Genomic DNA, 18,153 nt, shown 5'->3' on the forward strand with positions numbered 1-18,153 from the left:
ATTCATTATTAAATATTGTCCCACAAAGAAAACTGCCAATTTCAGAATGTTTGAGTTCTTCCAAACATTTGAGAAAGTTATAGCACTTAAAAAAATCCAGAAAATGGAAAAAGGGAAGCATTTCCCACCTATGAGTTTGACAAATTTGATATCAAAATCTGATTAGGACATTACAAGAAGCAAATTTATGAAAAAATTTCTTTCTTGAGCATAGATACAAAAAATCCTAAGCAACATATTGCCAAATTGAATCCAGCAATATATGGATCCAGCAATCCATCACCACCAAGTGGGATTTATTCCAGGAATGTAAGTATGTTTTAGCCACAGTTGTAACCAATTGCTTTAATTCACCACATAAACAGAACTAAAGAGGGAAATAATATGATCACTCTGATAGATGCATAAAAGGCATTTGAGAAAATTCTATAGCCATTTGTGTTTAAAAGAAAAAAGATCCCTTTAAACTAGCAATAAAGAGGAACTTTCTTAATCTGAAGAAACATATCTACCAAAAGCTCATGGTGGAGTATGGCCAAGCTCCTTGCAGTGAGGGGCACTGGGGCTCACACTGCAGAATCTGCTTGGAGCTCCTTCTGTGACTCCAAAGCTTGTATGTACTGACTCATTTTGAGAACTAAAAGTTTTTTATAATGTGAAAAAAAAAATAGTCCAAAGAGCAGGAATTACATATTCTCCTGTTATAACATTAGAACGTATTTTGATAGAAGCTGAAAGACTCTATTCAGTATTTTTGAACATAACATGATATGGAGCTGCAGCAACCATCTTACAACCCAAAGATAAGAAGTATGATAAATGAACGGGTAAGGATGTCTTCTTAGAACTTGGAGACAATGAGTATGAAAGATGAATGTCTACTGATGTTGACTCTGGAACAGTCAACCAGCTGCATAAGTGCTAGCAGCTGCAAACATCCAGATTCTCTTGTTATGTGAGAAAGAATGAACTCATACTTGGTTACAATAAAAACAAACTAACACATAAACAAAGGAAAAAAAACCCTACTGGAAACGTAGTGAAATACTCAATGGTGAAATACTTAAACCTTTCCTTCAATCTCAGGAATGAGACAAAGATGTCTATTACTAGCATTTCTTTCAGCATTGAACTGGAGATTCTAGGCAGTATAATAAATAAGGCAAGAAAAAAAAATAAAGCCCTAACAATTGGAAATAAACAGAACTATTATTGTTCTCAGATGACATATCATGTCCTTAACAACATCCAAAGGAATCCCAAACTCTTAGAATTATTAATGAATTAGCAAAGTGGTTGGATACACAGTCAACATTCAAAAAGCATTTATATTTCTACATACCAGCAACAAAAAAGGAGAAAATAAAACTTAAAATATTATTTATAAAATAATCAACATCAACTATCTAGGAATAAATCTAACAAAAGGTAAGTACAATAAGGCCTAAATAAATAGAGGGATATACCATGTTTATGGATTGGAAGATTTAATATTGGACATGTTAATTCCTTTAAAACTGACCTATAGATTCAATGCCATCTCAATTAAAAACCAAAAGGCTTTGTTTTGGAAATTGACAAGCAGATTCTAAAATTTATATAGGAATGCAAAGGGCCAAGAACAGTCAAGGAAATTGTGAAAAGCAAAAACAAAATGGGAAAATGTACACTACCAGATACAAAGACCTATTATAAAGCTACAGATATCAAGACAGAGTGGGTTTAGCATAACATAAGGAACAGTGGAACAGAATATAGCATCCCCAAACATACCCACACATGTACAGTCACGTGATTTACAGCAGTGGTGTCGTCGATGTGCAATAGGAAAGTAATCATATAAATGGTTATGGGTCAATTGACAGCCCATATGGAAAACAATGTATCTTGACCCTTACCTCACACTGTCAATAACCAACTTCAAGTTGATTGCAGAACTAAATGTGAAAGGTAAAGCAATAAAGCTTTTAGAAGAAAGCATAAGAAAATATCTTTATGATCTTGGAGTAAGCAAAAATCTATTGAAAAGGGCACAAATACTGAAAACTGTAAAGAAAAAAATAGGTAATTGGACTATATAAAGTTTTAAGAAATTCTCTTCATCAAAAAATGCTACAAAGTATAAGACACAAACTGGAGAAAATATTAGCAATCCATATATTTAGCAAAAAACCTTATATCTAGAATGTATAAAGAACTCTTACAAATCAATATAAGACAACTTAATTGAAAAAAAGGGGAAAACTTGAATAAGCGTTTCATCAAAAGATGATATTCAAATGCCCAATAAACATATAAGATGTTGAACTTCATTGGTCATCCAGTAAATTAAAATAAAAAGTACAGTGAGATAATAGGACATACCCATCAGAATGGCTAAAATGAAAAAGAAAGATAATACCAAGTGTTGACAAGAATGTGGAGCAGCTGGAACTTTCATACACTTCTAGTGTAAGTGTAAATAGACACAGTTAATTTGGAAAACTACTGCAGATAAACGTATGTATATCCTAGGACCCTGTGATCCAGCAATTCTATTCCTAATTACACACCAAGCAGAATTCTATGTGAATTCACCAAAAGATGCATACATAGAATTTCCATAGAACTACCACTATTCATAATAATCTAACCTGGAAACTACTCAGGTGCTCACTAGCAATAAAATGGACAAATACTGGGTTGGCAAAAAAAGTTCATTTGGATTTTTCCCTAAGATGTTATGGAAAAACCCAAACGAACGTTTTGACCAACCCAATAAATTGACCATTCTCAGAGTGGAATACCAGAAAGCAATGAGAATGAAAAAATCATAATTATGGGCAATAATATGAATTGTCAAAGACAAAACTTAGCCTGAGACACAATGAACAGAGGTTGTTTATTCATAAACTCGCAGCAAGAGGACCCTCTGCTGTCTCTTTCAAGAGTCAAATGTGGTAAAAAGGTGAGTCAGTTTCATAGAGTAAACAGGAAACACTTAGATAGTCTCTGATTTCCAAGCATTCTATTAAGATGGAAGTTTTGGTAGTAGAGAAGGCTTTCTAATTAGTCCTAAAGTACTTTTAACCATGGTAGGTGGACAGCAAAGGGGCCAGCTCCCTACTGCCCGGCAGAGGAAGTTCTGCCTCTATCAAATGGCCTGCAGAGCCCGTGGAACCACAGTTCTGCTGTCCTGTGCCTTACTCTCCTCCAGGATATCAGCTTCCTTTTGCATCTGCCAAAGTACCACAATCTCATCTTCCTCCATCTATGAGATGCTTATATTCCAGTGGGGGATAAAGATAATTCTAGAAGGGAGTATAACATTACAAACAGAATTGAAATATGAAAGAAATGAACATATAAGAAAAGAAATTGGCTAGATTGGAGGATTAGGACAGGCTTATCTGATAAAGTTTGAGGTCTGAATAGTTTAGAGCAGGGGTCCCCAACCTCCCAGCCACGGACTGGTAGCAGTCCGTGGCCTGTTAGGAACCGGGCGGCACAGCAGGAGGGGAGCAGCAGGGCAGCAAGCAAAGCTTCATCTGTATTTGCAGCCGCTCCCCATCGCTCATGTCACCGCCTGAGCTCCGCCTCCTGTCAGATCAGGGCGGCGTTAGATTCTCATAGGAACGCGAACCCTGCTGTGAACTGCGCAACCGAGGGATCTAGGCTGCGCGCTCCTTATGAGAATCTAACGCCTGATGATCCGAGGTGGAGCTGAGGCTGTGATGCGAGCGCTGGGGAGCGGCTGCAAATACAGATCATCATTAGCTGAGAGGTTTGACTGCACAGAGACCATAACAAATCAATTGTTTGCAGACTCATATCAAAACCCTATCAGTGAGCAGCATGTGAAAGCAAGCTCAGGGCTCCCACTGATTCTGCATTATGGTGAGTTGTATAATTATTTCATTTATATATTACAAGGTAATAGTAATAGAAATAAAGTGCACAATAAATGTAATGCGCTTGAATCATCCCCAAACCATCCCCCTCCCCGGTCCGTGGAAAACTTGTCTCCCACGAAACCAGTCCCTGGTGCCAAAAAGGCTGGGGACCACTGGTTTAGAGGCAGACAGAGAATAGGAGAAGAGGAGGCCAGACAAATGGAACAGTATGTGCAAAGGCCCTGAAGCAAGAGAGAGTATAATCAGTATCAGGAATTGAAAGACAGAGCATGGAAAACAGGAGGTAAGCAAGGGTCTTACCTCCTGTGATGAGGAATTTGGTCTTAACACTAACATAACTGACATTTTAAGCAGGAGATGACATACTAGTATTTCATTAGAATAGTAAACCTCTGACTGCATGATAGGTTTGAGGGCAGTTTAAATTTCAGAAGACCAGTGGGAGGCAACTGCAATAGTCCTGGCCAGAGAGAATGGGCTGGATGGTGGGAGTGAAGATGGAGGGAGTGGAGAGATTCTAGAAGGATGTGGAAGGTACAATTGACAGAACTTGGCGATGGTTTCACTGTAGGGGAGAGAGGGAAACGGGGGCCAAGGAGGACTCGGATTCTGTTGCCCTGGGTGGATGGCAGTACTTTTTCTGAGGCAGGGGCTCCCAGGTTGGGGTACAGAGTGGACGAAATAAATCAGTTGGTTTGGGCGGGTTCAATTAGAGACATCGCTGAGATGGTAAGTGGAGAGGTAAGATAGGCAGAAGGGTGTGATGTAGGTCTGCAGTTCAGAAGAGAAGGCTGAGCCACATAATTACCCTTCAAACATAAGTGTTGAATTTGTCCATATTTGGTTTTTTTAAAGAAATTAGTACTTGGTTTGCATTTCCTTTTTTCTCTCTCCCCTTTTCTTTGGAGGACTTGTTTGAATTTTTCTTTCCACCCCTCTCTTATTGTTTGTGTGCTTCTTTTGACTGAGAGGCTTCCTAAATTCATCACTTCCACCCACGTGGGATACACCCCTCACCTCTGCCACCCCTCACCTCTGCTGACTGCCTCGCTGGGTCACTGTGGGGCGTGATCAGCAGAAAAACAGATGGCAAAGGAACTGCAGATGCAAGTCATTTGGAAATGATTTGAATGTTGGAAACAGTTTGCTATTTGGGGTGAGGATCATTTTCCGGTGCAAAGGGCCTGAGCTGCTGCTGAGGGGCCTTTCGAAAGGCATGCTTAGCGCATCTTAATCTGCAGGCGTGGGCTCAAGTCCGTAGCGTCCTGAGGAGGAGCATGTTGCTGGATAGATCCTGGCTTCCAGCAGGTAGTCACACAAAGCTGGTGGACAGGTGAGAGAAGGGAGAAAGTTCAGCAGAGGGCTGGCTTCCAAGCACATATAAAAGCACCTAAGAATAATTTTTGAACGAGTCAGACAATTCAGAATGAATAGAGCCAGCTGCTCTTTCTAAAGAAACTTTACTAGACAGTATTGATTTGGACTAGAAACTGAGAACCTTCTTGGGATCTATCTGGATCCTGAGTCCAAGGAGATTTCACAGTAGGAAAACAAGGATTCCAAATGCTTCAGCTGGTGGAATGTTCTAAAAGATTAGTACAGGGCTTCCCTGGTGGCGCAGTGGTTGAGAGTCCGCCTGTCGATGCTGGGGACACAGGTTCGTGCCCCGGTCTGGGAAGATCCCACATGCCGCGGAGCGGCTGGGCCCGTGAGCCATGGCTGCTGAGCCTGCGCGTCCGGAGCCTGTGCTCCACAACGGGAGAGGCCACAACAGTGAGAGGCCCGCGAACAGCAAAAAAAAAAATAATAATAATAAAAAGATTAGTACATTGGTGCTTAATTCCAATATTTAAGAAATTTGAAAGGAAGACGCTCAGGAAGACTTGTCTACATTGCTTAACAATTAATGTTACAAAAAACTGAGGCAGAGGGGAAAAATGTGTTTTCCACAGGAAAGTCATTTTTTTTTTTTTTGCTTATCAAATTGACCTCCACTCTGGGAAGTCAAATTTTGGCTCTTTTACCCTCAGTAATTTCTGTGCAGTAGGATGTGATGAAAGGGGTCTGGCCTGGGGCCCAGATATCACTGGATTATTGCTGGCTGCAGAGTGGGGTGGGAGAATTGTCTGCATGGCTGTCACAGCCCAGGAGAAACCTTGTGTGTCTTACAGACTCAGGCTGCTGTTTTTGTGGTTGGTGGGATCTTGTTTGTTATGTTCCCAAACAGTTTTCCAAATGAAATTTCTAGGCCAACTTGCCACTTTTACTGAGATTTCCTTCCCACGTGGAACTCTACTACTGTGTGTGATGTAAATGTTCAGTATAAACAAATATGTAAGTTATTTGTGTATCTCTGTGTGCGTGACCAACATTTAGTTCTTACTGGGGGCCAGGTATTGTCCTAAGTGTTTAAAGGGTATGAGACCATTTAATGTTTACATTAATATTTTAAGCTTGGTGCTTTTATAATTCCCATTTCGTGGATGAATAAACTGAAGCCTAGATGGGTCAGTTACCTGGCCAAGGCCACAAGGAGGGTGAGCAGTGGGGGCCAGGGTGGGACCCAGTGCTGTCCACCTCTGGGACCTGCTTTCTCTATTGCCGCACCTCTGCACGGAAGAGGGAAACATTTTTAAGTGCGTAGTCCCAATGGTGTTTTATTTTTTCTTAGGAGTGACTGGGTAACCTCCTATAAGGTCATGGTGAGCAATGACAGCCATACATGGGTCACTGTTAAGAACGGATCTGGAGCCATGGTGAGTCTCTTTTCCCTCTGACCACGCCCTTGGTGTCTGGCTGTGCAGGGCTTCGCAGAGGCAGTGGACACCCGACCAGTGTGCAAGCACCCGGATGTTGCCTGGTTCTGTGTCAACCCAGACCAGCCATCCAGTCCGATGGATAATGACCCCCTTTCCGTACCCTGAAGCTCGGAACCAAGTGGCCCACATTTAGGGCTCAAATTCAGAGCTGCTGGAATTCAGTCTCTTCCACAAGTCACAACTCAGCCCTGGAAGGTCAGCGGCCCATGGGGAATGTTGGGGCCTGCACAGCTAGTCAATTATAGTAGTTCCCGAACTTTCTTTAACGACCCTGGTCTTTCAGCTCCACGCTTCCCTCCGGGTTAGCCAGTTCCGATCTTATCACCCTCTTCCTCGGGTTCTCAAGTGCAAGTTCCAAACATGGTATCCAGTGCCTTCCAAGACCTGACTGCAGCTTCCATTTAACCTCCTTCATCATAGTTACCGTGCCCCCCACCCCCCCCCAACCCTGCACACACTCGTCTGTGTTCCAGTAACAGGGAGACGGTTGCTCTTCTCTTGAATCCCATCTCTGGGCTTCTCCAGCCATTGCTTCCTTTTCTTTACAATCCCTCCCATCCCTACACATCTAAAGAGTTTTCCTTCAAGGCCAATTCAAATGGCACCTCATCCCTGAAGCTTTGCCTGGTCCTCTCCTTCTTCTGACATCCCAGAGCTTTGTGGATGTCTCTTTGCCATGGCACTAATAGATTTCACCTATGACATCTAAATATAACACCCCTCCTCCTCCCTGCCTCCCCCACTAGACTGGGGCTTCCTGAGGGCAGGGTCCAGGCCTGATCCATTTCTCCTTCCCCCTCGATGCCCAGCTCACGTTAGGTGTTGCTCGAGATCTTGTGGAATGAGTGAATTACTAACTCTTCCATGCCCTGATAATCAAGCTCTAAAAGATTCTCTTTTTTTCCCCTTGTGCATAAATAGATATTTGAAGGAAACAGTGAAAAGGAGATCCCTGTCCTCAACGAGCTGCCCGTCCCCATGGTGGCGCGCTACATCCGCATAAACCCACAGTCCTGGTTCGATAATGGGAGCATCTGCATGAGGATGGAGATCCTCGGCTGCCCGTTGCCAGGTGAGTCTGCCCGTGCTTCCTGCAGGGCAGGAGTGCTGACGGAGCACAGGTGCTTAGCCAGCAAGGTGACTAAAAATAAGCCACACGATCTTTTTCTCATGTAAAAAAATACCACATCTATTGCAGGATATTTAGAAAACATAGGTAAACCAAAAGAAAATAAATACAAATCTCCCATAACCCCACTCAGAAACACCATGAACATTGGGTGTATTAAAGTAACATGTCAGCTGTGGTTTTGCTGCTGGGATTTTAAGATGATATATGTTGCAAGGTTGAAAATTCACTCAAAGCTACTACTCAGAAGCAAGCCAAAAAAAAAAATTAGATAACATTTTTTTTTGGTAACACGTTTAATTGCCCTTGACTGCTCCCGCTACACTGGGTAGAGGAGATGGTAGGAGTTAATTTTAGACTTGACCATGTACACAGACTCTCTGTAAAAGTAACTTCGCCTGGATGCCTGTGTCTTTGGGTAAATGCTTGCTCCTTTAGGCTGTGTTCCCCTTGCCCTGTCTTCACATCATGGTATCTGGGTGCAGCCCCAGAGTGACAGGAAGATGGGGGCTTGAATTCACACGTGGACCCTTGCTGATGTCTGCTCTGGACAGGCTGATCTTGTTTGGCTTGCTGCTCTGTCGGCCTTTCAGAACTTACGAGTTTGTGTGCATATGGAGCCTTATGTGGCAGCCTCTTCATCCTGTCCAGACATCTCCAGGGAAGGAAGCTGGCCTCCAGAACATTCCTAAGGCCCTTCACTAGGGCCTCTAGGAATTTCCACTTTTCTGTTCACCCACAGTCAGGCCATAGGGAACAAGGAGCACAGCTTCGGGTTATCTCTCCTATACTTTCTCCTCCAGGAAAGCCTCAGCTTTCTTGTCTAGTGAGAGAGTCAGGCCTTGCTACCTCTGGATTCCCCCTGCCAGGGGGAAGGGCACCACCAGCTCTGATGTCTCAGGTGCCGCTATATCCGTCACGCTATTTCTATAGCCACCCCACCCCCCACACCGTGAACTTACAGTTACTGTGTTTTTGGAGCATATTTCATGTCGTTTATTGCTTTTCCCTCAATCCTGTAATATCCATGATCTTTCTTTGCCAGGTATGAATTTATAGAACACACGCTCTGTATTGGTGAGAAAGATGGGTCTACCTACCTACCTACTTACCCTCACACCAGACAGATTCTTTGTTATATATTTGTGCTTACTAGACGGCAAACTTTTTTCATGCCATTAAAACTATTAGAGACCATCTGTCTTGTGGATGCTTTTATCCTAGTTTGTGGACAATATCTCATGTTTTCAAACTGCCTCTTATAGTTAGAAGTTGAGTTGTGTCCAGTGTTTTGATTCTCTACAGAATCCCACAGTGAGTATCTTTGTTTCTGTGTCATTGTGCGCGTCCAAAATTATTGTGTAAATTATGGGATTGTTGCTCAAATTAGGTTACGGTGGCTGGGATTGCTGGTGGAAAGGAAGTATGTGTTTCCAAGGATGATCCAGAGAGAATGTTGAAGGCTTCCCAATTTGGGATCTGGGCCTCCTTTTGTGGCTGCTTCAGCCTGGGATGACAGTCACCTGCTGCCGCCCAGGGCCTGCTGGGCTTTCCTGAGTTCACTGAGTCTGCAGGCACAGATGTAGGCGGGGGTCTGGGAGGCCTTGTTTGTGCCAGGTCACTCAGCACAGCCTTGGTCTGCTTGCTTTAAAAAGCAGGGTCACGGTTTCTCTCTGAGGGCGGGAATTCATCTGTTGCTGGTAAAGGTCAAAGGGCAGCCTGTGAGAGTCTCATGAAATAAATATTTTCCTGTTAAGTTATTCTTGGTGTGTGTATGTTTGAAGATAGGTCCTGGGAGCAATTTAAACACAAAGACAGAATTACAGTGTGAAATCTGGATGGGTTTCAAGTATGGACTTGGAATGGTTCTATTTTCCAACCCTGAATACTTAGGGCCATTTTTCTTCTAGAAGTTACTTAGCAGTCTGCCCAGAGGGGAGCTGGCCTTTGTGCATGCCACCCGGTGGTGGTCACATCTAAGGGCCTGGGGTGGCACAGGGGCCCCATGTCCATGTGGGTAATTGAATCTTGCTCAGTTGCCTTGTTGTCGACACAATTCCTTTGTGCAAGTTAACGAGGCCAAAGGCAGGGGTGACCCAAGCAACTCAGCCACTCAAACCCAAGGTGACTTCGTGCTCTACATGCAACCGCCCAGAGTCTCTTCTTCCTGGAACTCGTGTTTATGAAAAATTCATTTACCTTTGCTTCTGCTGCTTCTCTGTTCTGTCCTCCCAGTCTTCCTGTGGACTCTCAGGAGGAAGCAGAGGACGGGGAAGATTCTTTTTAAGTCTTCATGAATAATGTGTCCAGAAATTTTTGAACTAGAAAATGAATTACCCTATACCATGGTCTATTAATAGGATTTTTAAAGCTCATAATGAATAGAAAAGGGGGAGTGTTGTTTAATGGTAATAGTTTCAGTTTTGTAAGATGAGAATGCTGTAGAGATCTGTTTCTACAACAGTGTGAATATATGTAACACTACTCAACAGTACTCTTGAAAATGGTTAAAATGGTAAATTTTATGTTATGTGTGTTTTACCATGATTAAAAAATTTTTTTTAATTCAAACAAATCTTTTAAATGTTGTTCATCTTTTTAAAAAGTGAACGGAAGTCCTCTTCCCCAAATTTGAACGGACTTGGCCATTTTGGACTAAGGATCTATGCATATCGGAAACTCTGGGGAGAGCTTCTTAAGAAAAATTTTTAATAATGAGGAATTCAGGTGAAGACACACGCCAGCTGACTTGCAGATCACAGCCTTGGAGGTTTCCAGGTATTTTGCTGTTGCAAACAACACTGCAATATGCTCTGCCTGGTTCAAAAAAGAGCTCCATTGTTCTGCACATGATTTCCCCACATGTGACAGGACCGTGCCCAGGGTCCTGGGAAATAGCCCTGCAGGGCAGGGGGTGGCAATGCTTGAGCCCCTAGTGCTGGTCTGCAGCTTCTATTATGAATGTGAGACTCTGACCTCTTTGGGGAAAGTCTTCACTCCTCCCACCTTGTCTTCCTGGCCACCAGGTCTGAGCAACTGTCCTCTCTCTGCACAGCGCCAAGGGATCCAGGGTCTTGAATTCGGCCCGGAGGAGCCTGTGGTGAGCTGTACAAAGATCTATGGAAAGGAGCTTGTGTCCCTCAAGCATGGAGGAGCTGCTACAGGGCAGTGCCCCTGAATCATTGCTTTGGGGAGGCCAGGACCGGTTGAGATGCTGTGTCTCCTTTCTCTGAACACACATACCCTCCATTCATAAGCCACTGAGAAAATGTTTTAATTTTAAGACCACCACCAATCTCGCTGAACTGTAATCATGTTTCAGCCTGCCCCACCCCTTCTCAACAATTTGTATAAATTGGGGGAAGGATGGGCTCTATTGCATCAGCATAGCTGCAAGGACCTTTTAAATCTATTTGCTTTACTACCTTCCACTTTTCTTCACCAAGTCAGGCCACACTCCCCCCAAAATTCATGTCCATGTGGAACCTCAGAATGTAACCTTTTTTTGGAAAGAGGCACTTTGCAGATGTGAGTAGTTACGATGACACCATACTGGGTTAGGGTGGGCCTTAAATCCAATGGCTGGTGTCCTTAAGAAGAGAAAACAGAGCCACACAGGGAGAAGGCATGTGATGACCGAGCCAGAGATTGGAATCGTGAGGCTACAAGCCAAGGATTGCTGTCAACCACCAGAAACTGGGAAGGTACAAAGAAGGATCTCCTCTGAGAGCCTTGAAAGTGCGCGGCCCTGATGACAGCTTCATTTCAGACTCTGTCCTTCAGAACTGTGAGAGAAGAAATTTCTGTTTCAAGCTACCTAGTTTATGACACTTTGTCATGGCAGCCCTAGGAAACCAGTACACTAACAGATCCAAAGATGGCCTAATGTTCCATAATTATCCTCAATCCTGAGGATGTGCTTTTCATTTACCACTCACTCCACCCTACCCTCCATTCTCTGTTCTGCCATAGTGATAGGGTAATAGCATCACAGCCTAAAGTGGGCCTCTTCTCAGAGGTCACCTGGGCCCTAGAAAGTGCTATCTTTTTGTAACTAGCCCTTTCTAGATAACTTGATTGGAGTATCCATCCATCCATCCATCCGTTCATTCCTCACTCATTCATTCATGTATCAAACGCTTCGGGAGCACCCGTTCTGAGTCAGGGCCCAAGGATTCTGAGATAAGATGCCACAGTTGCTGCTCCCAGAGCTCTCGCTGTCCAGTGGGAGTGGCGTGGCGGCATCTTTTCCCCAGTGAATCCCTCTCAATTCAGGGGGCTCCAGGCTTGCTGGCTGCAGCCTGTTGCCCCTGTCGCAGAAGGCAGCTTGCCCTTCTGAGTTTAAATAAACGTGTGATTTCTCTTCTTGTCCAACTGTCTGACGTTGATTATCTTAGGAAACTGTATAAACAGCAACACTCTTGAAAATCGTCTTTCCTGACAGTTTCTCCTGTCAGTCAGGCCGCAGATTGGCCCTGGGCCTTCCTGGAGAAGGTGCACCAGCCAAGAAATCAGAGGGTTTCTTGGACTCACGCGAGCAGCGTGGTGGAGATGCTATGCTGTAGGGTTATATGAGGTGGGGCGGCAAGGAAATAAGCATGAATGATGTGCTGCTCCCTCTTTGGAGCCACGTGGAGCTGTGGGTTTGATGCTTGCACTGACAGTAATGACCTAAGATCATAATGGGCTCTGCCTGGGGGTCCATGTCTCCCCCTTGCCCCTTTTGGAGTGACCTTGTCCTAAGAACAGTCAGATGGCGCTGGACAAGTGCGACTTCTTCTCATTAGGGGGCCACCTCTTTGCAGAAGGGGTTTGGTGCTGTTTGCATTTGGTACCAGGTCATCTGTGCTCAGGGCTCTGTGCTGGGGGTGTCGGGGCTTCGGGAGGTCACAAGGCCACAGTGGTGGGCATTTCCTTGGGTGAGGGGCTGGCCTTATGGCAGGGAAAGAAAGATCTGTGGTGGCTGTGTTTCTGGTATACTCCTTAGTCCTCAGAGAGCACTTGGAGACCAGCAATATTTTTTTAAATGAGGTGAAATCCACATAACATACAATTAAGCTTTTTTTTTTTTTTTTTAATGTTACACAGGCCTTTCACTCTTGTGGCTTCTCCTGTTGTGGAGCACAGGCTCCGGACGCGCAGACTCAGCGGCCATGGCTCACGGGCCCAGCCGCTCCGCGGCATGTGGGATCTTCCCGGTCCAGGGCACAAACCCGTGTCCCCTGCATCGGCAGGCGGAATCTCAACCACTGCGCCACCAGGGAAGCCCCAATTAAGCTTTTTTAAAGCATACAGTTCAGTGCTAGTATATTCACAAGGTTGTATGATCACTGGCTCTTTCTAGTTTCAGAACTTTGTCATGGACCCAAAACCAACCTGGACCCACTGAGTAATCGCTTCCGGATCCCCCTCCACGGGGTAACCTCTAATCTGCAATGTCTCTATGGATTTGCCTGGTCTGGATAAAGCATGTCATGAGACTATAGATTGTAGACTGCAGTGAGCCCCCTTTCCAGGAAAGATAGCCTTTCCTCTCCCAGCTGAGCACCCGCAAAGCAAGGTCCCAACCCCCAAAGCAGTAAACAGCTGAGCAGAATGGTCCGAGAATGGTGGTGTTCCCTTGGATGTCCAGTCATGGGGTTTGGTCTGCATAGTGTAGTGAGCTGATGCCAGATTTGGGGTGAGAATAGCGAGTGTCCACATCAGCGAGGAGATGGGAACGTTCAGGTGTGGACTCGTTTCCAGGGCTGCCATAACTAAGTGCCAAAAACCAGGTGGCTTAGGATAACAGAAAGTCATCGTCTCACAGTCCTAGAGGTAGAAGTTTGAGATCAAGGTGTAGCAGCGCTGGTTCCTTCTGAGGCCATGAGGGAAAGTCTGTCCCTTGCCTCTCCCCCAGCTGCTGGTGGTTTGCTGTCTAATTTTTGACATTCCTCAGCTTGTTAGATGCATCACCCCCATCTCCGCCTCCACTGTCACATGGTGTCCCCTGCATGCTTCTCTCCGTGTTCACATTTCCCCTTTGGATAGACACAGTCATAATGGAATAGGGCCCACCCTAAGGACCTCATGTCAACTTGATTAGCTCTGTAAAAACCCTCTCTCCAAAGAAGGTCACGTTCTAAGGTCCTGGGGATTAGGACTGCAACATATCTTTTTGGAGGGGGGCCATCATTCAACCCAAAGGAGGCTTAAGGAGTAGACCCGTTGGGACGGAACAGGACTTTGAGGCACCGAATAAGAGAAGTCATGTTGGGAAGGCAGTTTTAGACTCCATGTGCCCCATCTGCAGTTTGTCTATTCCCATTACTAAGGTGTTCCAGAAGGAATCAGCTGGTTTTCAGTACGTCTGATATATGAAACCGGCCACATGAAAGGAAGCAGGAGACTGATTCTCCAAAGTTCCATCTGCAAGGATAAAAGCCTTGCAGACTAAATCCGGACTTCTGTTTCAAATGTCGGAGGTCCTACTCAAATTACCTTGGGAGGGGTGGGGGGAGAAGGAAACTTTTAGCTCACAGGAATGAAAATTCCCGGGGTAGATCTGACTCTGGCTTCAGGTAGGAGTAGGTCTGCAATCTCAGGGCCTCTTGGTGCAGTCAGGGCTCCCGTCCTCACCACCGTGCAAGCAGGAAGCTTGGCCACTAACACCCCAAACTCATCCACCATGTGAGTGATGCCAGCAGGAGACCCTCGTGGGGAGGAGATCTGGGAGGGGTCTTCTTATCAGCCCAGCTTGGATCCTGGGACCATCTCTGAGCCAGTGGCTGTGACCAGAGGACGTGTGTTTTCATTGGCTGAACCTGGGTCACACGCCCATACCTGTGAGTGCTGGGCAAGGCTATTCCATTGGAAGCATCTAGAATAGATTCCCTACAGGAGACTGGGATTCTTTCGTCCGCAGAAGAGAGAAGGGGACAGTGGGTTTGGCTGACTAACGGGGTGGGTTTGTAGACTATGGGCCCCAGGGAGGGGCGGGCTTGGTTCTCACTCCTTACCTACAGTGTTGGGGCCCTGATAGGTTCTCAATAAAACTTTATCCAATCAGAATAAGCGGACAAGTTTAGAAGTATTTGTTCGAAAGGTGGAAGACTGAAGGTTGTGAAAATGTTCGCCTGTGGTTCTGAGTCAGTTCTGGAACTTGTACCCATATCCTCAGATTGATTAGTCTCAAGGAAGGAAGGATGTTGCCAAACATGGGGATCTTTGTATGTTGAGTTCTGAGTTTTTCTTCAATCCTTTTTAAGAACCTTGAAGGCATAACTTGCGTTTGAAGACAAAAGGGACTTTTCAAGAAAAGTCTTGGAAAGAGGCCCCTGGGACTTGGGGGCGGGGTGTTGAATAGCTCTAAGGAATCAGCAGGTGGGTAAATTCAGTGTAATGTGAAAATGTGCTTTACCTTGGCTTTGAAACATACAGATTTGGAAATCAAAGGGCAGGAGGCTTGCTGGAGGGTACGGTCAGACTGCACTCCCCAAAGGAGAGAGCTTGGAACATAACTGGGGGCCTTTGCTGAACCTGAACTACTTTTGCTTTCTTTCTGGAACAGAATGCCAGTTTGCCCCCTATCCACGTTATTTCTTTTTCAGTGGTGATTATTTGTTTCTAATAGTGTTACTGGAAAACCTTCTGTGAATATTAAACACCGAGTCGTTTTTGGTGCGTGGGTCTATATGTGATTTTCAACGTGCCGCATGTGGCCGCAGTTCTCAAGGGTGAAGCCAGTCTTTAAGGGGCCCTCGGCAGGTAGGTTCCAGGTGGCCGTCACGCCAGGTGGCTGTGGATTGCAGACAGGCAGCCAGCTCACGTGATTGCAGATGTGTGGGATGTGCACCGCGGACCTCAACCCTGCTGGCAGTGCGCTCAGTACTTTAACATGGTGCTTCTCAAACTTCTGGATTTTTTTAAATGTGGATTCGGATTCAGTAGGCGTAGACTGCGTCTCACAAGCAGCCAGTGATGCTGGTCTGTGGCCTTGTTTGGTATGAATGAGGACTCCCTGCTCCTAATACCACTGGGAGCTGGTGTTCGTCCTCCCATCACCCGCCACCGCCATCACCTCCAGAATTATCCCTTGAACCACTTGGATCAAACAGCAGCTATGGTTCCAGCTTTGCTCGCGTGGTTCCGGAGTTAGTAGGTTAACTTGTCTGAAGCCCCATGTGCTCTCTGCCTTGGGGAGGGGTCTCAGCTGACCAGGATTTCTGACTGCACGGAGCTGGGGCTGGAGATGGCGAGCCTGGCTGAGGCTCTGTAAGCCTCCGACTTTTTGTCAGGTCAGGAGAGGGCCCACTGAACGGTCCCTCCCCCCTCAGCCTCCTTCCAGCTCTTCCTGTTCCCTTGCCCCTCCTTTCTTCTGAGTGCTCTTTGTCTTTGTAGTTATATAAACGACATCGGCTTATAGGAATGAAAGAAAAAAGCCAATTTATCTGGAAGAGAATTAAGTCAAGAGCGGACATCTCCTCTCCAGTCCTCAGGGGTCACCACTGCTAATGAACCCTGATTATGCCTGTTAGGGTGCTTCCACTCCAGCAACAGAAACCCCAGCTCCCACTGGCTTAGCAGTTCAGGGAATTCTTTATCTCAGGTGATTGGAAGTCCCAAGGGGGGTTGATGGGGATCTAGGGTTGGTTCACTCAGTAGCTGTTGAGGTTCTTTCTGTCCCCTACTCTGGAGAGATTCTCACTCACTCCTCTGTGCCATTAAAGTCCTTCCCTTCAATCTGGACCAATAAGAGTGGCCAGCAGTGCTATGTTCTGATTGGCTTAGACCAGTCATGTAGGACCCCTGGAGCTTAAGGCATGAGGTCAGTTTCCTAGAAGTGGAGAAGTGGGGATTCCCAGACAACACAGGGCTTCTGTTAGGAAGGATGAAAGTGGACTGCATGCTGGGCAAGCAACTGATAGCGTCCACCACACTTCTGAAAATTTCCATGCAATTGTGATATTCATTCATTCATTCATTCATTCACTTATTCCTTCCTTCATTTAGTGTGACTGTTTGCCAGGCACTAATACTAACAATAAACCAGTGAGGGAGGTACCAGTGTCCCCCTGTTTAGGGGTGAAGACACTAAGGAAAAACTGCTCTAGTGACTTATCCAAGGTCACACAGCACACAAGTAGAAGAGATTGGAACCCAGGCATTCTGGCTCCAGGCCCATGCTCTCCCCACTGGGTAGTTCTGACTCTTAAGATGCTTCTTGAAAGTTGGTTCTCTCTCCTCTGTGCGAAAGTTAGAAGCTGGAGGTTGAGCTGTGTTCCCACACAAATCAGGCACCTAACACAGCCACCACAAGTAACAGAATAATGTGAATGAACTCAAAACCATATTTCTGTCCCTAGATCCAAATAACTATTATCACCGACGGAATGAAATGACCACCACCGATGACCTGGATTTTAAGCACCACAACTATAAGGAAATGCGTCAGGTAAGATCCAGGTTTGTCAAAGAGAAATCTCTCCTGTGCCCGGAAGCACATCGGTGTTTGTTTTTGTGCTTTTATGGTTTGTTGAAGCCACAGGAAATGCTTGTCGTTTCGAGGCTGAGAATGCCTTGGGGTTCAGGTGACCAGAGGAAACCTCCCTCGCCAGCAAGTGATTGAAGCAGAATTCGAAGCCAAGCTTTCTGATTTAATACTATACTTCTTCCACCTACACTGTTGGTGGAAATGTAAATTGGTGACAGCCACTATGGAAAACAGTATGGAGGTTCCTTAAAAAACTAAAAATAGAGCTACCATATGATCCAGTGATCCCATTCCTGGGTATATATCCAGAAAAAAATGAAGACTCTAGTTTGAAAAGATTCATGCACCCAAATGTTCATAGCCAAGACATGGAAACAACCTAAGTGCCCATCAACAGACGATTGGCTTAAGAAGATGTGGTATATGTATATACAAAGGAATATTAGCCATAAAAAAGAATGAAATAATGCCATTTGCAGCCACATGGGTGGATCAAGAGAATATTATACTTACTGAAGTAAGTCAGAGAAAGACAAATATCATATGACATCACTTCTGTGTGGAATCTAAAAAATAATACAAATGAATCTATATGCAAAATGGAAACAGACTCACAGACATAGAAAACAAACTTATGGTTACCAAAGTGGAAAGGGAGAGGGGGAGGGATAAATCAGGAGTATGGGATTAACAGATACAAACTGCTATAAATAAAATAGATAAGCAACAAGGATTTACTGTATGGCACAGGGAATTATAGTCAATATTTTGTAGTAGCCTATAATGGAAAATAATGTTTATATATATATATATATATATATATATATATATAACTGAATC

The 18,153-nt window shown here is 44.9% G+C and overlaps 1 protein-coding gene across 3 annotated transcripts in view; it reads left to right on the top strand.

The window, feature by feature from the left end:
* CPXM2 (carboxypeptidase X, M14 family member 2) overlaps window positions 1-18,153 on the top strand; it is a 128,007-nt gene that overhangs the window by 79,142 nt on the left and 30,712 nt on the right. For all 3 annotated transcript variants that reach the window (XM_081249621.1, XM_081249622.1, XM_081249620.1), the window contains exons 5-7: window positions 6,565-6,649; window positions 7,634-7,784; window positions 17,186-17,274. In XM_081249621.1, coding sequence (XP_081105747.1) covers window positions 6,565-6,649; window positions 7,634-7,784; window positions 17,186-17,274 — 325 coding nt within the window. The remainder of the gene's footprint in view (window positions 1-6,564; window positions 6,650-7,633; window positions 7,785-17,185; window positions 17,275-18,153) is intronic.

The sequence above is a fragment of the Mesoplodon bidens genome (genome assembly GCF_964165515.1).
Source record: "Mesoplodon bidens genome assembly, chromosome: 1".
Taxonomy (NCBI): domain Eukaryota; kingdom Metazoa; phylum Chordata; class Mammalia; order Artiodactyla; family Ziphiidae; genus Mesoplodon; species Mesoplodon bidens.